General features: G+C 46.1%; 1 protein-coding gene across 1 annotated transcript; it reads right to left on the reverse strand.

Annotated features, from left to right (window-relative positions):
- Positions 1 to 1,621: 1,621 nt before the first annotated feature.
- LOC119179784 (uncharacterized) lies at positions 1,622 to 23,915 on the reverse strand. Its single transcript, XM_075868759.1, has 7 exons — positions 23,665 to 23,915; positions 12,644 to 13,188; positions 9,283 to 9,415; positions 7,885 to 7,996; positions 7,096 to 7,262; positions 5,535 to 5,701; positions 1,622 to 3,704 (listed from the first exon to the last, which is right to left on the reverse strand). Exons 2-7 carry the CDS (start codon positions 12,921 to 12,923, stop codon positions 3,262 to 3,264), a joined length of 1,302 nt encoding a protein of 433 aa, XP_075724874.1. The 5' UTR covers positions 12,924 to 13,188; positions 23,665 to 23,915; the 3' UTR covers positions 1,622 to 3,261.
- Positions 23,916 to 24,812: the final 897 nt, after the last annotated feature.

Here is a 24,812-nt window from a genome sequence, read left to right on the forward strand (position 1 = left end):
GTTCATTCCCTTTATCTTCATCATTTTCGTGTGTGTAGCTCATGTACACGTTACAACGATAAGGGTTAACTTCGGCAGAATGCGGTGTATTCTCGTTTTCGCCTAGAGCTCGCACGGCCAGGGGGCAGTCCTTGAACGCAACAGAAAAAAAAAATGCGTGGACGGCCGTCTCATACTAGGCGCCGGGAAGTCGAGAAAGGACGATGACTTATTCGCAAACGGAATCTCATCTTCATTTCTTTCGTTGTTTTTTTTTACAGCAACGGTGTTGTTGGCGCCGATCCAGTAGCCTACCTCGTGACCTCATTCTTTATTGGAACTAGGCTACATAGGGTTCCTCAATAGGTGTAGTGGTGCGTAAACTGTACGTCAGAACGAACGAAAGCTTTACGGCGAATGCGGGACGCAGTCACCGATGACGGACGCTTTCGGCTGCTCACACGATCGACCGTATATAGAGAGCCTCAAGGACCAGATCTGCGCAAAGTCTTTCATCCACTGCAGCAACTGACGAGTCCTTGTTTGATCCAGCTGAGCGCGAGTCAGTATTTGCATCGTGACTCATTGTGAGAAGTAGACGACTCATCGTTGACCCTCATTGATTATTGTACGGCTTCTGTGTAGATTATGACAATGACCACGGCTAAGACTTACCTGCTGTCGAAGCAATCGGTGCTCGGGACGAAAGCTGCGATTTTTCCCTCGAAACCTGTCCAGCTCCGAGTCAATGAATGAATGAGAGAAACAACTAGTGGGAAAGTGAATAATCGTGTTTTTTTTTCCTACGATGAGAACTAATCGCTGTAGTGTCTCGATGGTGTCACCTTGTTTTGACGTCATAATTTGCCTCCCATGACAGGGAGGCAAATTATGACGTCAAAACAAGGTGACACCAAGATGTGCGATAATTATCCCATGACAGGATAATTATCGCACATCTTGTTTGTTTTTTTTTCTGTTCCCTGTGCACTGCGCGTTTTTGGCTCGCGTTGAATGTCAACGCTTTTGAACACCACTACATAATCGATTGCTCTGTGCGATTACTTGGTGTACCCTGGCGTACTTGGTGTACCCTGGTGTACCCTGGTGTACCCTGGGATGCCTTGGTGTACTTGGTGTACTTGGTGCACCAAGTACCCTTGGTGTAGCTGATTATAGTTCGGCACTCGTCTTAACAATCTGATAAACAGCTTCTATGGACAGCGGTAAAGTCTCGCATGCGGCACAGCGCCGAATCGCATTGCAATACGTGCATGAACAAAACGTGGGGGTCACCATTCGCTTTTCGCGAGCTGTGGTTATTGCACCCGTCCGTGCGTCTTCTTTAGTTTCGCTATTGATGCAAACAGCGGTGAACCACAAGGGAGCCAACGCTTTTACCAGTGGATTTGTCTTTTACGAGGCTCTGTCGAAGCGAACTCGAATATACGTGGCAAATAATTCGCTACAGCGAAGTCATCTGCAGATCGCCTAAAGGTAGTCCGTCTAGTTAAACTCTGTTTCGTAATATATTGTCACCAAGAAATGAAGAATTTTCTCCGCGGATCTGATTTTTCATTATTATAGTTTCACTGTACCGTACCACTTACGGAATGATCTAAGCAATCCATTCTTTCACATATTTCGTAAGCTTTCCTGGCACGCGGAGTACCGGAATGTGCCTATATTTTTTAATTTTTAATGGCTCATGGATAACTAAAATGCGCTTAGCTGTACGCACGTGTAAGGTGAGGTAGCTTCAGTCACATCCACAAAGATGCATCGCGTCCTTGAGAGCTGCCTAGACTGGTTGTGATGACAGTGAATACAGTTCATCTCAGCAGCACACACTCTTTAGCATACTTCCACTGCCAAGGAGGCTGTAAACAACACGCTGTAAGAAGTAAAAACATATTGGCACCGAAAATTTTCACCTGTAGATGTGTCAAGGACATCTTGCTTGTTACGTCAGCTTGCGCTTACTTGTAACAGCACAGCACTAAACACTCACTGTGTGGTCCACGTCCATCGACCACGTCACCACAGAAAGTGCAGAACACATGTATACAAAACTAAGTGTACTCGTAACCCGTAACCAGACGACGGAGTGTCGTAGCATGACTTCATGGTGTCCAGTCATGAGCCATTCGAACGTGCAACGGCAGTCATTTAAAATGACACTGGCTCGTTGCCCACTGCGAGAAGCCGATGAGTATGTTTAACATCGCAGAGAATTTTTCTTCTTTTTTTTTGTTTTGAAACACATCCCTCTGAATACATAAGCTTGTCCAGGAGAAGGAGTGATTATATCTATGCATGTTATTGCCGGTTTGGGCAACGAACAACAGTGAGGCTTGGTAGGTATCAATACAGAAGCTTATAGGATACAACCTGGTAAACTTGAACTGCAACTACTGTAACATAGCGGGGTTTCCTGTACACTACTCGATCTCATCTGGCGTTTTTTTCTTTTAAGTCTCAAATAAAGCTTTTCAAGTTGCACAAACTTGACACTCGGTGAGGTCTCAAATATGACTGTGCTGTTTCTGACCGCTTTCACTTTCCCGTGACAATCATATGCTCCCAAAGGCACTGGCGGGGGTGGGGGTGGGGACAAAGTGCCCTGTTTGTTTACTCAGTCGGACCTGTACCATTATGGTATGAACAGCAGGGTAATGACCATGCAGGTTTCTGAAAATAACAGCTGCCGACTTCCCCTGATGTTGCGTTCCACGAGTTGTTTGCTCCCAATCTTTACACCTAAAAAGCTAACCACCAAAGGCAGGTCGTTATCATAATCACGTCCTTCCATTAATTGTTAAGAACGATGTTTCTTGGAATCAACCAAATGGGGGAGGGGAAGAAGGGGCACCGAAACGGAGTTTTGTTCCCACTGATGGGAAACGCCTACGGGGACAACATTAAACTGACTGTGGACTCCAAACCATTTTCGAAAGCCAACTTTCTTGGAACACGGCCGCATGGGCCAATTGCGCAAGGAGTAATGATGGCATCGCTGCTTGAAGTCGACAGGTCTCTGCGACTTCTTGTGGGCTTCTTGTACAGCTTCCTGTGATCGGACAATAAGCGATTTCGTCTTCTCCTGTGTATTTCTTCTCACCACTTCACTTCTTTTCGAATTGAAAGATAGCAAACCACAAGGTTCGTCTGTGACATTTCCACCTTTCCTTTCTTCGCTTAACTGTCTTTATATGTTTCTCTCTCACACATACCCTCTCTAAAAATAACTTGCCGATTGTCTTGTCCCGCAGATAACGGCATTCAAACCGTGACTCTTGTTTCGGCACTTGATGCAATGACAGCCGAATTGTTCTCGTGACCGTCACTGGTACTCGAGCCGCAGCTGCTGCAGTCTTCGTCGTCGCTGTCGGTCGTCGACCTTTCGTCGTCTGAACTGTCACTTGGGTCGCTGGCGTCGAGACCCCCCGGCGTGTCGCAGCCGCCTGTCGGAACATCGTAGCGTCCGTTGCTCAGCGGCGGAGTGCGAGTACAAGGCGGCGCTGGCGGAAGTAGCAGACCGGAAGTCAACGGGACAGTCACTTCCGCCCGTTCCGAAGCCGCTGTACCAGTGGCTGGAACCTTGATACGGTAAGGCACTGCCGCAGGCGGAGGTGCCTTGGTGTTGTTGTGCAGACCCGAATGTGGGGCGCCTGGCCTCGCCCCCGTTCGCAGGTTGCGCATCCTACGCCAGGCCTCAGGAATGCCTGCAGTAAAATTTAGGATCGCCAGAGAGCCACGTTTACGGGCAGGCTTAGCACAAAACGTATAGTTTTACAGGAGTGCTAAAGAAAGCTTGCATTCTTTCACGCGTATAACGCTTGTACACTTTTATTTCGCTAGAGATGTTCACTTCAACAAAATCTAAGTAACTTCGTCATTTCCGTTACGGAAGTGGCGTAGAAATTTTCAGATGACTCTGAGAATGCGGATATTCGCGAATATCAATTTCGAAATAGGGCTCGTATTTCGCAACGTTCAATTTCATTTCGCATTCACCTTGTCACCGCAAAAAGTGGCAAAAAGAAGTGAACTGTGGCGTAGCTATAGAAATTTTGTTTGAGGGGGAGGGGTTAATCCCACCTCCTACGAGTTCACACGCATATTTCTATGCATGCCCATTTATTTATGTATTTTTATACACGCACAAAATTGAATGTCTTCAGGAAGATGGTGTCAATCTCTGTGCAGAAGACTGAGGCGCAAAAAAACATAACGTGAAGCAGGAAGAGCAGGAGAGAAGACAGAACAGCGCCATTCTATCTCCTCAATCTCCTCAATCTCCTCTCCCTCCTGGCTAGGCAAGTGCGTGTGACAATGGCCGCGAGATGTGGTCCGCGATATGACCGAGGACAAACAAGATTGATTGATATGTGGGGTTTAACGTCCCAAAACCACTATGTGATTGAGGACAAACAAGGAGGAAGCTGAGATGGGTCTTCAGATAACGCGCTTCATGAAGCGACTGCTTGGGTTCCCAAGCGTTCGCGCTCTTTAGGGTGACTTGATACACGGCTTACTCATCGAGGCACGCACGCTAGCACACCTTGACCATCCTTACGACAATACGATGTCCACGTCACTCATTAAGCTGTTGCAGCAACAATTTTACGGAATATAACGACTACTAACTATGTTTACTTGCTTACGACGATGGTCGACACGGATATTTTACACAAATCAGAGCAAATGTCAAGTTTTCGTAACCTTAATCTCTTTAATTATTCGCTAATATTTCTACCCTCAATCTGTCGTGCTTTGTAGTGTGGTACTTGAACTGGTATAGCGCATTACGGGGAAGAATAAACGGCCGAGCAGACCGACACAAGAGGACAGAGCGCTAACTTCCAGCTGAGCTTGATTGTCAAACTGCATCAAATATGTAGACCGGCGCACGCATACAAAACCATTGTATAGCAAGAGCTGGCATCGCGTGTATTAGCGCCCCTTCTTTGGTTTTATCTGAACACGAAGTGGCCTTCCTTAATCAGGATGACCGCCTACGAATCTGTGATATGTGACGGTGCGATGTTGTGTGTAATCTTGTCGTTGCGTTAGGGTGGTTTTGTACGCGTGCGCCGGTCTGATTGATTGATATGTGGGGTTTAACGTCCCAAAACCACTATATGATTATGAGAGACGCCGTAGTGGAGGGCTCCGGAAATTTAGACCACCTGGGGTTCTTTAACGTGCACCCAAATCTGAGCACACGGGCCTACAACATTTCCGCCTCCATCGGAAATGCAGCCGCCGCAGCCGGGATTCGAACCCGCGCCCTGCGGGTCAGCAGCCGAGTACCTTAGCCACTAGACCACCGCGGCGGGGCGCGTGCGCCGGTCTACATATTTGATGCAGTTTGACAATAAAGCTCAGTTGGAAGTTAGCGCTCTGTCCTCTTGTGTCGGTCTGCTCGGCCGTTTCTTCTTCCCCGTAATGCGCTATACCAGTTCAAGTACGACGAACCAACTCGCCCAATCTTCAACACTCGTACACTTTTGTAGGTGCGTGCTCGCGAAATTGTCGTCAGGCGCGCTTACTCTTGCTAGAGATGGCCGGGGCGTCGCATCGGCGCACCAGCAGCAGCACAGCGGCCACGGCGAGCAGCAGACCGGCAAGAGCCCCAAACACGATGCCGACGATGACGCCCGCACTGGCGCCAGCCGTCGGCTGCAAGCGAGCCCCGACCAGACCCTTGAGTTGGAGCCTGCACGTCAAGTTCTGAGTTTGAGTTTATTCAACCACGTGACAAGTACACGAAAATACACTGTTTACGCGGTTTGGTGCGAAGGGGAAAAAAAGCTGCATTTCACAGCTTGACTGGCCCCTTCGCCCAGAAAAAAAATTTAAGCTACAAATTTACAAAAAGTTACAAAAGTTACAGGCAGCGAAAAGCGACAATACAAAAAAGAAACACGCACGTGGCCCATGACAGCAAACAATAGAATCACAACTCTAAAATACACACAAAAATATTCATAACAAAGCAATGCATGAAAGAATAAAAACTGAATAACCGTTACAGAAAATCGCCCAACATTCATTTACAACACAATCAGCACATCCGATTTAACATTTCAGTTTTAGACAATATACGCAGATTGTCAGTTGTTAGTTTCCATTTGTTCATCACACTTGGAAGGCGGTAACGTAGTGTTTCAAATCCATAGTTTGTGCGAGGACAAGGTACGTGCCAAGTCTCCGTACAGCGAGTAACGCGACTGGCAGGGTTTGGTTGCAAGGTGGCCAAGGTGCGTAAAAAGATACTTCCTCTGCGTATTTCTGATTTAATAGCTGACAAAAGCTGGTATTCGTAATAACAGGTAATTCTTAAAATTCAATATTTTGCAAATATTGAAGCAGTGTGTGCGTTATAGGATACGTCTTCAATGCACCGCAAGGCATTTTCTTTTGTAACACGACCAGGTTCTTTAGAGATGCTTTAGAGCCTGTAGACCAGACCAGATGACAATAGTGTAAATGTGAAGAAAAAAGAGCATTGTACACTAATATTTTTTTTTGTTTCACAGGTAGTATGTTGTGGCATCGACGCAACACACCTAAAACTTTACAAAGTTTGTGACTAATGTGTTCTGCATGGTAATTCCATGCCATGTGTTCGTGAAAATGGACACCGAGAATTTTAACTGTTTGACAAAGTTCAATTTCAACGTTATTTCAACGTTTCAAGTGACGCAGCAATCAATTAGTATGCGGTAGGAGTTCGAGAGAAGATGGAAGCTTGAAGGTATCTGGAAAATCTTCGGAACGCGGGCCTTGTCTTCTGAAGTCTTCAAGACTGCAACTGCAGCCTTGAAGAAGACAGGACCACTTGTAGAAACGAAGGATCTAGCGCACGCCGTGTTCCACAATTTTTGCGGCGGCGAAAAATTTTTGCGGCGGTGAATTCTAGAGGCAATAAACTTCTGTAGTGAGTCCATTGAATGGCTACTGGAAAACCTGTTGCAGGGTCCCTTTAAGGGACTGACTGGACAGAATTCACTGTCTGATTGGTTAATTCACTGTCAATTCATTATTTCACTGTTAATTCACTGTTAATTCATTGGTTAATTCACTGTGATTGGTAAAATTTGCCGTGACGAACGGGTTACCTGCGAAGCATGTCTGTCGAAGTACGACTGTACCATAGACTCGAGACCCAGATAGAAGTTGCAGTTGGAGAAGTGGCCGCGGCTCTCCAGGTAGATTTGGTCTGCCACTTCCTGCGGGAATACGTCCGACACGGCGGGCCCCACAAGCGTGGTCGACTGCGCGTTGGTTACAAAAAGACTCTGGTTGCAGTAATGAAAGGAAGTGCTTGTGCAGCTGTCATGACAAGAAATGGTTAACTTGAAAAAACAGATGAACCAAAACCACAAATAATAATTTATTATTTTAATCACAAATATTTATTAATAATAATAAGTTGTATAGAGCCTAAAAATCTTAAAACAATCTTGTTCTATTTCCACCACGACAGCGATTAGTAGTTTTAAACTTCAAACAATAATTCACATGTATCGGTCTGTATATGATCACCCCATTAACGTTTACAGAGGCAGGCTGGCGCAAACTGCAAAAAAAAGTAGCAACGAAACCTACTAAGATATGTTAGAAGGCATCCAATCAAAGAATATTGAATGACAGACCTGGCTGAATCAGATTAAACTGAATGGACTTCCATCTTTGCGTGCGCGACACAAGTTGCTTCGCCTAAATTACGGTCATTTAATCTCGTCGTAGCTGAACCACCTTTGTGAAACCCGCAAACCTTTATAGGGGGCCATTTAAGAAAGGATCGTATCTTCTCTAAGAGGTATCCATTTTCGTCATCATGATCCCCGCATGAAGATTATGGCCCCCGTGAAGATGCCGGCCTTTGCGCATTACCATAGTGTCCTTGGTCGAGATCAGAAGCAGTATGTCGTCGTCGCAATTTCCCAGGTTCCACTTTTTGCGCAGGGTCTCCGCGAACACGCGCACTGCTTCTTCGACCGGCTGACTGCAACAGAGATAGAATAATTTGTCACCCGATCGTTACTGCAACCGCGACAATTCACTTGTTCACTCTATAGATCAGTGCGTGCTTTCATGCGCAGATCGATTAGTTTTCTTTAACTTTGCCTTTTGAACGGCTGCGATATCGATGACCGACATCTATGAAAACCAGTTGTAGTTTTTTTATATATAGCTATGTTTAGTGACTAATGACTTTATTCGTTTCGTTTTTATGGCGAAAGCGTGCGATGATTCATCCAACACGAAACGGGACCATCAGCGTTAACACGAGCGGTGCCGGCAGTCGCGATGTGATGACGCCACGCAAGGACGTCATCATGGCGACACTATGGCGTGGCATAACGCGAGGTCACATGGTGACGTCATGACATGACGTCACCACTTGGTGCGCGTGGGTCGATGCCGAAGGCACTGCAGAAACCACGCTAGGTGCAGAAAGATTTCGGTGGTGGGAAGGAGAGAGGACTCAACTCTTCGTGTTTTGGAATGAATGTTTTCGATCGGGAAATCAATCAATACAATGGACTGAGAATAAACTAGATGGTTTTCGCTCCTTCTTCAAATGCATAATGAACCGCATAATTTTTTTCATTGTCTCAGGGCAATCAAAGAACCAAACGCAGCAATAAAAATGGAGACTTTGCTATAGAATGGTAATAGCAAGAAAGGAAAGCACGAAATAACGAATTGTTGATACACTTTAAAATTCAGAGTTCCGCTAAAGAGCATTTAAATTTCCTAAGTTATTTGAATGAAAAATTAGGTAATATACCGAATTACGTTAATACTAGATTCATTATTTATGGTTAATAAGTTCATTTAAACAAGTACGGGCACTGATACTTCTGTCGTATAGATTGCTGATAGATGAATCGATTCATCATCTGTAAATCTGCTAATAGTGCAGGAAGATTTGATTAGTCGGTTGCTTTATCGTTGGAATGAATGAGTGATTGATTTACAATGTATTTGAGCGCAAAACTGTTTGTTCTGTCTGTTTCACCATAGTAAGGCTGATTTGTTGATCTGGTTGCCGTATTGATTTTTCAATGTGATACTGACATGACTGCCACTCATATTGGCTTATTGATTGATTGATCAGTCGATCAATCAATCGACCGATTGATTAATTGAATAATTGATTGATTGGTTGATTAATTAATTGAATAATTGATTAATGGAATAATTGATTGAATAATTGATTGATTGATTGATTGATTGATTGATTGATTGATTGATTGATTGATTGATTGATTGATGTGCGCTCACTTGTTGACCCTGTGAAAATGCTCCATGATGGCAACGCCCAACGTGATGCCCCTGGCGTGAGATTTGCTGCACGTTGGGCAGATGCAGAGCGTCTCGTTTCTGATTCTTTCGATTATTCCGTCCAGGGCGTCAGCTGCGAACAGAAACAAGTGCCAGTTAATATCACTGCGGAAAACTGAATTTACAGTTCAACAGGATCAGAAAATATTTGACTAATACTTTTGAACATAAGCAACGTTTCTTAAAAGAGGCGTAGAAAAAAACTTGTAGGCTATTTTTTGTGACGTTTTGATTAGCTGTTCAGCCGCTCTGCGCAGCCTCAGCCTCGATGACCAATTCTGGAGCGTCCAGCTGGCCCTCAATTCGGCGATGAGGCACGACGTTATCATGTAGAAGACATATATAGACTCGGTCGCGCTTAACCCTGCCGGACACTCAATAAGGCGATTTGTAACCAAACAGCCGCCTTTAACAAATGGCCACACTGTGTTTCGTGCTTTATTCTAGCATCTTTGCACGAAGTATGGTTTCCTGTATACGTTTATATATGACGTTACCACATTCATAACTTATAAGTCCTCCTCACCGGAACCTATGCCCAGGGAAGCCAATTGGCATCAACCCCACTGATTTATCTGCACTTCGCCCGACTTGTATAAGGTACATTAGTGATGCATTATAAGTTACATCGTGACTGGCAGCGCAAAACACCCCAAGATATACCAGTGAAGAGGACTTTTAGAATAGCTGTATCTGTGTCCGAACATAGACTAGAGTAAAGGACAGCGCTGTACCATGTCCTTTTCTCTAGTCTATGTTCGGACGCTATACCATGTCTTTTCCTCTAGTCTTTGTTCGGACACGCTACAGCTATTTTAGCGCTGTATCGTGTCCTTTTTCTCTAGTTTATGTCCGGTTGTTTCAAGCTGTAAGTCTGCTAGTCCAGATTTATTTTTGTCGACAATGACGTCAATGGTTTATAACACCAATGTAATCGGCGCTCTTCTTGGCGCCTTTGGATACCTTCGAATTTAAGCGCTTTCAACCCAGTGACATCATATTCCTCGAAAGGGATGACAACGTAAGACACGCTTATCAAGAACTTCCTTGGAGGACTTGGCGGTGGGGAAGGGGGGGGATTGAAACCTTCCCTTGCGGGAATCGCACATCTGATCAAAAAAAAAAATGGCAGCATATCCCCGGAGTGAATGATGGAGAGTGGGGTGAAGCATTCGTCTGTTCATTCGTTCTTGCTTCCTTCTGTCTGTGCGACCGTCCATGCGTCCATCCGCCCGTCCGTGCGTGCGTCCGTTCCTGCGTTCGTCCATGCATCCGCCCCTGCGTCCGTTCATGCGTCCATTCATGCATCTGTCTGTGTGTCCGTTCGTCCATCTATTCAACACTCCAAGTACCACCATCTCGCATCTTTTCATCATATATTCCCCATAGAGAAACACGGCCATCCAGCGGACATTCCAAGGACTAAACGAGAGGTGGCACACGCACACTTTCTTACGGCTTGCGCTACGGGTCCACTTCCCACCTTTAACCACCTCGAGTTCATGGTATATACTAGATCACTGTATTCATGGCACTGCGGCCCAACACTCGCTAAACCTTTCTAAAACCAAGGAGGTTACGCCCAGCGAGTATAACGTAGCAACCTTTTCCTGGCAGATAGAGCTCAATGTTCATGCCAATGGCTGGATGGGAAATGAGAGACAGGAGAATTCGGCTTTTACTTTCTTACGGCTTGCACTTCGTACCTACTTCCCACCTTTAACTACCTCGAGTTCATTCATGGTATATACTAGTTCATTGTATTCATGGCACTGCCGCTCAACGCTCGCTAAACCTTTCTAAAACTAAGGTGGTTACACCCAGCGGGTATAACGTAGCAACCCTTTCCCTTCAGATATAGTGCTCAATGTACATGCAATGGCTTCTAATGGGGATCGCAGCGTGCCCGTTAATTAAAAGCCAAATGCTCCTGTCTCTCATACCCCATTATCAGCTATAGGCATGTACATTAAGCACTATTTTTTGTTGTTCAACAACGCACAGAAGGAATCTCTCACCGGCACCACCTTGGAGGTCAAAATGTTTGCAGGTCAAAACGTAAAACTGGTTAGATACTACGCGGGACGAACGGGTGCCGCTATAAGGAGCTTCGCCCCTAAAAATATCGAAATGGTGTATGAAAGACACTGCTTTCGAATACGTGCGAGTAGACGTGAGTGATGAACGTGAATCCAGGTAAGACCAATGGCAACGTTCAAGATGAATACATGTGACCCTAGGTCGGCAAAAAAAAAGTGGAACTCAATCAGGCCCGCCTAACTCACTAACACTCACGAAACATTTCTTCAACTGGGCTCAAGGTCGCCAAAATACGACTCAGCCGGAGTCTCTCAGACTTAGACTCACGGCTTGATCGGAGTCTGAGTGAGTCCGGGGGATTTTACTCATGAGGGAGCTCGCCGACCAATGTACAGTATAAGTAGTGACCACCCAGAAGACCCAAATATGCATTCGACTATAGCATATAGGTATATAACAGCTGCATCTTGCCGGTACTTAGCTACGGAGCAGAAACCTGGAGACTTACAAAGAGGGTTCAGCTTAAATTGAGGACGACGCAGCGAGCAATGGAAAGGAAAATGCTAGGCGTAGAGACAAGAAGAGAGCAGAGTGGATTAGGGGTTAAGGATATCATATATTAAGGATATCATAAGGATATCATATTAGAGGTTAAGGATATCATATATAGTTGAAATCAAGAAGAGGCAATGGACATGGCCGGGCATGTAGCCCGTAGACAGGATAACCGGTGGTCAATAATGGTAACTAACTGGATTCCCGGAGAAGGCAAGCGGGTTAGGGGGAAACAGAAGGTTAGGTGGGCAGATAGATTAAGAAGTTTGTGGGTATAAATTGGCAGCAGCAAGCACAGGACCGAGTTGACTGGTGGAGCATAAGAGAGGCCTTTGTCCTGCAGTGGACGTAGTCAGGCTCATGATGATGATTACGACGATGATAATAATGACGATGACGACGATGATAATAATGACGATAATAATAACGATGACGATGATGATGACGACGACGATGACGATGATAACGATGACGACGATGATAATGATAATGATGACGATGACGACAATGATGACGATGACGACAATGATGACGACGACCACAATGATGGCATAATCACCAGGCTACACAAAGATGAATCTCAAGGGTGTCCCTTCCTCCCAACTTCAACACAAGGGAGGTCAAAACCCTCCCGCTTCAATCTACCCCCTCTCGGTTATTTATGCCCCTACCCAGGGATAACCAAAGAATACTGTCTATTACTCGCCTTGCTTCTTGGTCATGACACGGTCCGGGTCACAGACAAACGACGGCCTGTAGCGGTTGCAGTACCGCGGTTGCGTCAGCGGGTGCGGGTACTCGTCCACGCGCCAGTACCACTTCGAGTCCGGGTCCTCGTCCTCCAGGTTGCACCAGCTTTCCGCTGATAGAGCCGCGGAGGGCGCGCACGACAACAACATGGCCGCCAGCAAGATGGCCGACGCCTGTCCTCGGCGATTGCCGCGGTCCAACATGGCCGCGCCTTTCGCCCGTAGAGCGGCCAGCATCGCCGTCTGACCAACTACATGTGCGCGCTGACTAGCAGTCGATGACAAGCAGAGGGTATAGCGACGAGCACCGAGCGGTCGAGTCTCAGCCGAGTTGGAGGCACGTCGTTTTATTCGGACCCGTGGTCGCACCAGCGGGCGCCCTGGTTTGCAAGCCCTGGAATTTCATCATGGCGCCGGACTTCTGCGTCGCTCTCATCGAGGGAAGATGCGTCGACCTTGGGAGAACCCAAGTGCTGCCGATTACAGGAAATATCGGTAGTGCCTGCAATATTAGAACAAGTTGGAAACTGCTGCAAATTAAAGCGTTCTGTAAGAAAGAAAAAAAAAAACACCGACACCAGTGCCGCCACTGGTGGCTACTTTTCGCCAAATTGGCGAAATTGAGAGGCCCGAAACGACCTAAAATTATGAATGGCGACATGGCAAACTTTTGGCAATTTTCGGCTTAGGCTTCCACTCAGCCATGCATATACTATACTTAGCGTCTTCAAAACGAATGAGCGATAACATTTTTTTTTCTGTAGTTTTAGACTCAACAGTAGGCGCACTTCACCAGGCGCACTTTACGCGCAATTTAGTACGTCTGTCCTGTTTCTCGTTTGTATCTTCTAATTCTCTATATAGTATATATAGATCACGTAGGTACTTGAGCACTGGTGCGTTCACCAGCAACCTGCCAGCTAAATTTAGATCAGTGTACTGCTGGCGTGCTGCGAGGCAGTGATGTTATGCTACGTTTTCAAAGATTTATAAGCTTTCAGCTTCTTGAAAGTTTCGTTTCTGAAGTAGCTAGGTGAGGGCTATAGGTTGCGTGTTTCGGCCACAGCTCCCACTGTCGTGAATAGCTTGTCAACTTCTTCACTGCTGTAGTACCCCCCTAATTTGGCATGTTGAGTTTGAATTTGTTAATAATATATTCTTAAGGTGAGCCTCACAGTCGGGCTTCATCGGGCAGCCTTCAGAAACTGCAGTGAGGTAAGCATGACCACACAATAAGCACGGTGCAGGCATTGCGACGGTTAAGCAGTACTCTCGAATTCATTTCGGTTGTTTTGTAATTAAGTTGTTTAACTATCGGACGCAGGATTCCACTGCAACGAAATTCTACAAGTCTGCAGGAAGGCTACGCGCGCCATCCATCTCTTGTAGTGACTGCTTGTTCCTGTATTCGCTACAACTCAAACCATTACAAACTTTTTGTTATGAGGCGCTAGCATTCAGGGACGCTGCTAGAGCACACATGCCCTTTCTCAGTGTTCCCATGGTGAAGCGGTTGATGTGACTGGCATTAAAAAACGTGAGTATGATTTGGGGTTTATGTATGTTACCTTACTTCGTAGGGCTATACATAATTAGGAATTTTTTATTACCAGGCACGCTGCACATATGTAGAGTGACGTCTTTTTTTGGCGACGCGTGAAGGAAAATGGCGACTTTCGGTGACATTTCGCATCGAATTTTGGGAAATTTCACTCGAAAGTCAGTAGCATACAACGCTGATCGACACTGGGAATTTCGCGGTGCTAGAGGCGGCGGTGGTTGGTTCATGTGATTTGACGGATTAGGTGATAGATGACACCGATCGGCTCCTCGCAATTTTCTTTTTTTTTTCTTGCTCGGCCAGCTCACACAATCACTGCACTCATCTTCGGCGTTTTTGCGTAATAATAATAATAATAATTTACAACAATTGTTGGGGTTTCACGTCCCAAAACAACAATATGATGGCAGACGTCGTAGAGGCGGGCTTCGGAAGTTTTCGACCACCTGACGCTCTTTAACGTGCACCTAAGTGTAAGAGCACAGTCCTCCAGCATTTTCGCCTCCATCGATTACGCGGCTGCAACGACCGGGATTCCAACCCGCGACCAGCACTCACCATAACCAGTTGGGCACTATAACCACTAAACAACCGTGGCGGGTAAATCCGCGTTTTCGCATATCGGTTTCCTGGTCATAGCTTCACGTGACTGTCTTTCTACTTGACTTGCATTGCCCGAACAGGATGGATGGATGGATGGATGTGGCTGTACCCTTTAGATCGGGCGGCGGCTAACGCCACCTAGCCGTAATACTTAGTGAACTAACCATTACATTTATCTTTTTTTTTTCCTTTAAATAATGAAGTTGAGGATTCGTACTTCGCAGTGAAGGGTTTAATTTTCACTCGTGCCTTGACTTTAGCCACCAATCAGATAACCTCCTTCTAGTTAAGTCTACCCGCTTAAAGTCTATTTTGCCCTCGCTGTCCCTAAATCCCAGTGCTTTGAAAAACTCTGCGCCATCATCCTGAACTATAGGGTGAAGCCCTTTACAGAACATTATCAAGTGTTCGGCAGTTTCTTCTTCCTCTCCACACGCACTGCATACTGTGTCGACCCCTTCGTATTTGGCCCGATATGTCTTGGTTCGCAGTACTCCCGTCCTGGCCTCAAACAGTAGAGAACTACCCCGAGTATTATCATAGATCCTTTCCTTGGCAATTTCCTGCTTAAAAGTTCGATAGATCTCTAGTGCGGACTTCTTAATCATGCCCATTCTCCACATGTCAGTCTCCGTTTCCTTCACTTTTTTCTTAACCGATAGTTCTTTTTGGTTTGGCCACCTGCTGTTTTCTAAGTATTTACCAGTCAACTTCCTGGTTCGCTTCCTCCATTTTGTATCGACATTCTTCATGTACAAGTAGCTGAAAACCTTCCTAGCCCAACGCTCTTCCCCCATTTCTCTCAATCGCTTCTCAAATTTTATCTTGCTGCTAGCTTCCCTGCCCTCAAATGATGTCCATCCCATATCACCTTGTACTCCCTGATTTGGTGTATTCCCGTGAGCTCCTAAAGCAAGCCGACCTATTCCACGTTGCTTAATTTCTAATCTTGCTTGAACTTCTGATCTCATGCACAAGACCGCATTGCTGAACGTCAGCCCAGGAACCATGACCCCTTTCCATATTCCTCTCACAACATCATACCTATTGTAATTCCACAGTGCCCTATTTTTCATGACTGCTGCATTCCTGTTACCTTTAGTCGTCACGTATATTTCGTGTTCCCTCAGATACTCGGTCCCATTGCTTATCCATACGCCCAGATATTTGTATTTATCTGTTATCTCTAGCGTGACCTCCTGTATTCTAAGCTCACTACCTTCGTTGTCATTGAAAATCATGACTGCTGATTTTTCCCTACTGAATCTAAAATCTAACATATCTCCCTCATTACCGCAGATGTCCATCAATCTCTGCAAATCTTCCTTGTTGTTGGCCATTAGCACTATATCATCTGCGTACATTAATGCTGGTAGTGCCTGATCAATAAGTTTTCCTTGTTTGACTAAAGAGAGGTTGAAGCCCAGTCCACTTCCCTCTAATTTTGCCTCTAATCCTTGTAGGTACATCATGAATAATAAGGGTGACAGGGGGCACCCCTGCCTAAGCCCCCGTTTTACCTCTGCCGGCTTGGATACCTGTTTTTCCCACTTTATAACTACCTTGTTACCTTTATAGACACCCTTTAAAAGATTAGTGACTACATGTTCCACGCCTAGTGTGTCCAGTATTCCCCACAATTCCTCTTGAACCACGCTATCGTACGCTCCCTTGATATCCAAAAATGCTAGCCACAGGGGCCTGTGTTCTTTTTCTGCTATTTCGATGCACTGCGTCAGTGAGAACAGATTGTCTTCCAACCTCCTGTGTTTCCGAAACCCATTCTGCAGTTCCCCCAGCACCCCCTCATCCTCTATCCACGCCTGCAGTCTTTCCTTTATAATCTGCATCGCCAGCCTGTAGACCACTGATGTCACTGTTATAGGACGGTAGTTGTTTATGTCAGCTTTGTCCCCCTTTCCTTTATAGATCATGCTCATCCTGCTAAGTTTCCATCCATCGGGAACTTCACCATCGATTATTATTGTACTCACTGCCTCTCTCAAAGCCTGCTTAGACTTCGGACCTAATGTTTTTAACAGTCTTCATGCCCGGGGCGCCCCCTCGCGGAATCGTCACAGGCGCAAGAGTGGGTTGGCGGCCAAAACAATGCCACCGTAGCTGTTGACTGCTGCTATAAGTTGCAATTTCAGATTTAGAAGGACCGAAATATTATCTTCTCAACTTCGTGGACTACCCAATTTAGCGAAGTAATGGTAGCGTGCAGATCTCGTTAAATCTAGTTGCCGCTGTACATGGCTTTCAAATACGGAAACACGTTTCTACTTGTAATTGGTTTTGGGTCACCAATTTGAACGGCCCAATATATTTCGTCAGATATGCCGATATCTCTGCTCAGCGAAACCCAATATTTTAAGTAGTAACTACGAATTATTACCTGTCAATCTGAGTATAGTATTTACATCAGCCGAGAAAAAATACCATTTGAACGTAAATGAGCTAGCACGATTGCATTTCATAGAAGAAGGATGGGCGCACAGTAGTCCAATGGGAGGAGCTTACATCTGGGGGTGGAGCTTACCAAGTTTTATTTATTTATTTATTTATTTATTTATTTAACAATACTGTCAATCCCGTCAGGAATTTTTACAGGAGTGGGTTGAAAAGTGTCAACAAACATTCTATATTCACATACTTATACAATTGTATGGGTACAAAAAAATCATGGTATAAAATGATAACAATTATGGACCTATACATTATTAACGAGGCACAAGTCTCCGTCACATGTGCACACACTGAAAAAAAACACGAAAAAGAAAGAAAAAAGGTGAGCACGCAGCATACAAAGTTGGTACCGACTTCCACCTTTTTAAACCACAAATGTACTGGCAGGGAGGACAATGATCAGTACAATCCTAATAGCGTCGCTATCATGTAGCTGATAGAACGGCTTGGCCAGCAAGTTCGTAAAATTTGTCGGCAGTGGGCTGCACGACCTCCGTCTCGGGTAAAGCATTCCACTCTCGCACTGCCCGCTAAGTTAAGTCGGAAAGAAGCAAGACCTTTATGTCTTCCTGCATGTTTGCGGCTCAGCTTTAGCGTTGTCATTAAAATTAGTCGTCTGACTATAAGTACGTTCACTTTCTTTGTTTAGGGGCGAAGCTCCTTAGGGTGCGGGTCGTTCCCTCCTCTGTAATAGTATGTTGTAGTTACCACTTCTAGTTAGCTTTAAGGATTGCTCATTGTATGGCGTTGCGTGTATATGTCTTATAATAAGACCGATTTAATCGATTGATTAATTGATATGCGGGGTTTAACGTCCCAAAACCACCATATGATTATGAGAGATGCCGTAGTGGAGGGCTCCGGAAATTTCGACCACCCGGGGTTTCTTTAACGTGCACCCAAATCTGAGCACACGGGCCTGCAACATTTCCGCCTCCATCGGAAATGCAGCCGCCGCAGCCGGGATTCAATCCCGCGACCTGCGGGTCAGCAGCCGAGTACCTTAGCCACTAGCCACCGCGGCGGGGCGACCGATTTAATCGAAGTAGGTAAGACATTGGACCAACATAAAAAGAAGCACTTCTCCTTGCGAGCCTGGTAGCACACATGTCGCCGCCCCGTTATAAAAGGGACGCTGATAGCATCCATCTATCTCGGAAATAATATCACTAGATGGCGTTAGTGGTTTTCGTATAGTTGGCGATTAAAAAGGAATGTAATGTAATAAAAAAAACTTTATTTACATGGCACTGTTATAATAAGGAATTCACAGCATATCTATGAGCTTAATGATGATGAGTTGCCCCGCCGCGGTGGTCTAGTGGCTAAGGTACTCGGCTGCTGATTCGCAAGTCGCGGGTTCGAATCCCGGCTGCGGCGGCTGCATTTCCGATGGAGGCGGAAATGTTGTAGGCCCGTGTGCTCAGATTTGGGTGCACGTTAAAAGAACCCCAGGTGGTCAAAATTTCCGGAGCCCTCCACTACGGTGTCTCTCATAATCAAATGGTGGTTTTGGGACGTTAAACCCCACAAATCAATCAATGATGATGAGTTGGGGCGAAGCGTCCGTTCTTCCGATGCCTGCTCTAGTGTGATAGGATCGGGCGGACGGACAGACAGACGCTTCACCACACTCGTCAGCATTCACTCCATGGATATGCTGTGATATACTTTTTTTAACTACTTGCGCTGGAACGTGACAGCGTCGTTCTGAAGAGTTGAAAGTGACGGACGCAGCTGACTGTACATAACGGCCGTCGAAGACAACAGAAATCCGAGCACGTGTGAACGAACGTCACGTCGATGATAGTAACAGTGAAGCATAACGCCGCTCAGAGTATATCTTGTTTACCGCCAGTCGAGCGCTGAACGATAAGGAAGAGTGGGCCCCTGTTCGGTACAAAGGGTACAGGCCGAGCACTTGTCAAAATAAGAGACTTTTCCGGTCTTCACCACCGCATAGTCAGACGATCGACTCGACGGCCATGCACAAGCGTGGTTTCACCGATTACTGAAAATTAATCGTTTAAGCGTCACACTAACGATAATAACAGTATCCGAGCTGTAACGTGCCAAAACCATCATTTTATTTTGAGAGATGACAGTGGAAGGCTCCCGAAATTTCGGCCAGCTGGAGTTCCTTAACGTACACCTCTAACTCCAAATACACGAACCTGCGATTTTTTTCTCCTCCATCGAAAATGCGGCCGCTACAGCCTTGACTCGACCACGTCAACTTCGGGTTTATTGTGACACTATTAGCGTCACGTGCGGTTATTGTCAAACCGAAAATTCTCTGCGAGTGGATTTTGATCTATGTGACATTAACGTGTCAACTAGGGGCGCAGCCAGAAATTCTTACCGGCTATGCCTTAGGAAGGCGTCGTCAACCAACTTTTACGTACGCTCGCACACGTGTTCGAATGTGTGTGTGTGTCACATAAGAATGTATATACAGTATACACAGGCGTGCACACGGAGGAGTAGCGGAGTGAGTGCCCCCGGTGAGTGCCTAAAGAACAAAAGGGAAGAGGACAGACGCATAGACTGCCTCACACCGTTGCTCACTCGGACCGGCCCTTTCATTGTTTAATGAAGAGCAGGATTATGGCCACACAGTTTTTTTTAACAGCAATAACAGATGAAGGCCCCTGATGTGGCATTTCTGTAACTGCTTAACTTCCGGGAAGTCTGGGGCCAAAGACAGGTTATTTTGAGAAATTCAGCCACCCAAATGTTAAACCATATCATGCGCAGGAAGACTTTTATGCCTGTCAGAGACATACGATAGAAGGAAGTAAAAAAAAAAGGGTTTTGTGGGAATGTTCTTTGTGGGCATGCACCTCTCCTCGCCCTTCTTGGAACCTAATTCAGTTAATATGGCGAAGATACACAGAAAAAAACTGCCGCTTGTGCACGATAGTTACAGATTTGGGTGACGGTGCGTCACGGCTTCATTTTCACGTTTTCATCCATCGTGAACGAACGAAAAAAAATGAGAGAGGCGAGGAACTTAGGTGTTGCGATTCGAATACATTTCGAAGGAGAGGGGGGGGGGTGAGCGGGGGGCTGTGGCCCCCAGCCCTAGATCCCATTGTGTTGCGATTCGAGTACATTTCGAAGGAGAGAGGGGGGGGGCTGTGGCTCCCAGCCCTCGATCCCATTGTGCCACCCCCGGGAACGTCGCCACCAGTCTTCAGCCTTCCTGTCAGTTCTTGTTCACCAAATAGGTGTGTTCTCGAAGTGTGGCACATGGAAAGAGGTCGGTGCGAGTAGGAACACGTGGTGGGGGTATCTGATTCTATTCTGTAGTTTAACGGGAGTTTCGCGTATATAGCAAAAATAAGCTATATAATGGAGATGGAAACTGCGTCACGCTGTAGAACTGTTCGCGAAGTCAATTATTTCGCTTCTTCACTCACGACCTAGGAGTGACACGAGCTTACACTAACGCAACGTTCGGCGCCTGCGCAGTGCGTCGGCTACAATACTGTTTATACCATCGCCCTCACCACGTTATTTGTGCACACCTTCATTGAAGGCTCCCACCCAACTTCGTTGAAGCTAACGACAGCCCCGCCACGGTGGTCTAGTGGATATAAGGTACTCGTTTGCTGACTCATAGGTCACGGGTTTGAATCCCGGCTGCGGCGGCTGCATTTCCGATGGAGGCGGAAATGTTGTAGGCCCGTGTGCTCAGATTTGGGTGCACGTTAAAGAACCCCAGGTGGTCGAAATTTCCGGGAACCCTCCACTACGGCGTCTCTCATAATCATATGGTGGTTTTGGGACGTTAAACCCCACATATCGATCAATCGAAGCTAACCACACCGCAAACACACTGCGCACGTGCTCTGCTTCTTATCGATACAGAGAGGCATCGCCGATAGCAATGCGCGTCCTGCGCTTCTGTGTTCCCGCTAACCGTGTTCAGGACGGCACGTGTCCAGCTGCGGGACCATCTGGAATGTTGTTCATTCGTTTACACTGCCGTAGTGTTGCCTGCACCGAACGCGCGCTGTGATGTTGCGGTCATGTCTTGTGCTCGAATCACATTGCGCAATCGCATATCAAAATGTAATCTTTCCTCTGTTATCGTATATTTCTCTAAGAACTTAGAGCTCGAATAAATGCGTACACGCTCGACTTGCTCATTGTGACACATCTCACCAGAGTCGAGGGTGGTTAACAAAGGAATCGAAAATTGACATAAGATTGTCGTACTCTAGAAAAACTTCTCTGAAATCAACGAGCAAAGTCTACGTAATCCCGAAAAAATGCCCATTTGTTTATTGAAACACAAAAGAAAATGCCTTATATACGAAATAACATGTTCTGTTTTTGGTACACGGAAAGATTCTTTGTGTTTAGTGGGCTCCTTGCAAACGTCATTAAAAGCTGTATTCCCTCTCTAATGTTCTAATTTGGTCCTAATGAATGTTGTCACTTACCTTTCAGTTATATTTCAACAAAAGGGCTCTCATTACCAAGACACTTATTTAGACAAAGTTGTTTGATGGAAAGCATATTCAGTGTGTAAACGCTTATATAGCCCTGCCGCGGTGGTCTAGTAGCTAAGGTACTCGGCTGCTGACCCGCAGGTCGCGGGTTCGAATCCCGGCTGCGGTGGCTGAATTTCGGATGGAGGCGGAAATGTTGTAGTTCCGTGTGCTCAGATTTGGGTGCACGTTAAAGAACCCTAAGTGGTCAAAATTTCCGCAGCCCTCCACTACGGCGTCTCTCAAAATCATTTGGTGGTTTTGGGACATTAAACCCGACATATCAATCAATCAACGCATATATATCCTCCGTTTGCATGCCGCGAGCTTATGTCGCAGCATGTCGACAGCAAAGTATGTTTTTTTTTCTTTTTATCCAAGAAGTTTAACATTCACTTGTTTGTAACCTCTAAAAATCACGCTCGGCTGGCCACTTACATTCCATTGATAACGTCTAGCACGAATGAAGACACAGATAATCGCAAAACATAGACAGAGGCATGGAAAGCGTGCGTTTAACCACTTGCAAGACGTGCGGTGTGCTGTTTGTCCAACACTGTGTTTAAGCTCGCCTATCCGACGTGCATAGGCTGCCAGGCAATGTATGGCCGACTGTGATGATTTGTCATATTTTTTTTGTCATATGGTTATTCCTACGACGTGTACCAGGAGGCCCTGTGAGCTGTATACTGTTGAAAAAAATACACAAATCAGCATTTTGTCTACTGAAAAACTGCTTGAATAGTGGTGAGAATCAGCAGAGTTCGATACCTTCGTTTCGAACGTAATTTTTTTAATTAGGAAACGATGATCGGGACGAAAACTAGCCTATAGTAAGTTGGAATCCGTTTCGCATGCCAAAACGTCGATATGGTTGTGAGGGATATGGTAACAAAAGGCTGTGGTGTTTTCAACCACCTGGTGTTTTCTTTAACGTGCACTTACAATCGACAGTGCGTGGGCATCTATAACATCCATCGATATGCGACCGCCGATGCCTCGATCGAATCCGCGACTCTCGGGGTCAACAGTCGAGTACCATGAACACTGTTCCACCGCGGCCAACCCATTTCGTACTGTCTCGTCCTTTCTTAACAGACTCACCCTCAGATTTAATGCTAGCCAACAACGTTCCTTTACTGCAGATGCGAAGACAAAAAGCTAGATTAGAATTCCTTGATCAACATTTGAACAAAAAAAAATAGCTCTAGACCCATCCCCGTATTTGACACCCCTTAGTAGCCGGCCCCCCCCGACACCACCACCCAAAGGCCTTGATCCCATATTTTGCTCGCACAGACCTACTGAAGTATTCGTACTTTCCAAGAAACCATATGTGAATGGAACTGTCTTACTAATACATGTGATGAATGAACTAACCTACCAAACAACCTTCTTCGCCCTTGATTGTTTCGTTTCGCAATTATTTTATTTGTATGTGTATTACTACCCTGCCTGGACCTCGAGTCTGCAGTATTGAATAAATAAATAAATAAATAAACAACAAACTTAGAAGCACTCTCTTTTTTCCAGCTAGAAACTACCTGCAGCGAACGCAACTACAGCCTGAGCCAACATTCACACCTCAACGAACTGCAGAGACGAAACTGCACACGTAGTTTCGGCATGTGTATACACAGCATGCACACAAGTCATTCGGACAGTACTTAAACGCCTTCGGGTGATTTACGAACCAGCGAAGACATAAAAGCTCACCCAAAGAGGGAAAAAAAGCAGCAGCCGAGATATCGTCGCACAAGGAGCTCGAATCACGCACCCACTCGAGGGGTGCGTGATAAGGCTTCTCATAAAAATGCGAACGACCAAATAAAGAAGAAGAACGCACCTAGCGTCTTCATTCGAGACGAGGTCCGACGTCGGCAGCTTCCGAACGCTTCTTCCACGCGAGCACATATTAATAATAATTCCTCGGCGTTACACGCTCGCCCGAAGACGGGCCACTAACACTTATGGGCGATATATACACACACAACGCCGAAAGCAGCTCCGATAGGCTCTCCTGACGACGCGTATCTTTTCTTTGACACCACGCACAGAGATAACGCGAGAGCCCTGCGCGAGTGGCCGTGCGACCGTCCGGCAGAACATAATAATGATAGTGCGATTACCGCGCCGGGGTCGTCTGCCGAGCGCAGAGAGTACGTCTGTGCTTTCGTACATCCTGTGACGCACATTGTGCCTCGATTTGCTTTCTTTCCTTCTTATTTTTTGTCTCTTATCGCGCGTATACTCGTACAGTAGCCGACAAAGAGCGCGCGGATCTTATCTAGTCGCGAGAGATTTCTCTTTTATAAGGCACACACGCTTCCGTTTTGCGCTGTGGAAGCTACAAGACCGCTCGCCTTTATTCTGAATTCCACTTACTACGATCAAAAACGGCTGCATCCGGCGATCTGATTGATCGGACGTTAACACCTGCAGTACGTATCGACCTCACGCTAAGCGTGGAGTAGCTTTAGCTCACGCTGTCAGCGATTGATTGATTTGTGGGGTTTAACGTCCCAAACCCACGATCTGATTATGAGAGACGCCATAGTGGAGGGCTCCGGAAATTTTCACCACCTAGGGTTCTTTAACGTGCACCCAAATTTGAGCACACGGGCCTAGAGCCTTTCCGCCTCCATCGGAAAAGCAGCCGCCGCAACCGGGATTCGATCCCGCGACCTGCGGGTCAGCAGCCGGGTACCTTAGCCACTAGACCGCCGTGTCAGCGAGCCAGAGCAGTTATGCGGGCGCTCAGACGAGATGACTGGCGCACATCGTCGAGAGCACAGAACGGTAACATTGGGGCAAACCACTGGAAAGTTCGAAAATACGCGGTCCGTGCCCCGCTCCTTTGGCCCCTAATTCCGGATCACTTTAACTACATATTGCCGAAACAAGTTGCAGATAATTTATTTCAAGTTTTTTTCCTGAAAAGACTGACAAGGGCTTCTTCTCTACCAGCTGATTTTTTACGGCACAACGAAAAGT

The sequence above is a fragment of the Rhipicephalus microplus genome, chromosome 7 (genome assembly GCF_043290135.1).
Source record: "Rhipicephalus microplus isolate Deutch F79 chromosome 7, USDA_Rmic, whole genome shotgun sequence".
Taxonomy (NCBI): Eukaryota; Metazoa; Arthropoda; class Arachnida; order Ixodida; family Ixodidae; genus Rhipicephalus; species Rhipicephalus microplus.

Bases quoted from the DNA above. Each gene is read 5' to 3' on its own strand.
- LOC119179784 (XM_075868759.1), bottom strand. From the start codon at position 12,923: ATGCTGGCCGCTCTACGGGCGAAAGGCGCGGCCATGTTGGACCGCGGC. The intron at 9,416-12,643 runs GCGAGTAATAGA...TTCTGTTCGCAG, and splicing joins TGTCATGACCAAGAAGCAAG to CTGACGCCCTGGACGGAATA. The intron at 5,702-7,095 runs GTCACGGCAAAT...CTTGACGTGCAG, and splicing joins GCTTCGCAGGTAACCCGTTC to GCTCCAACTCAAGGGTCTGG.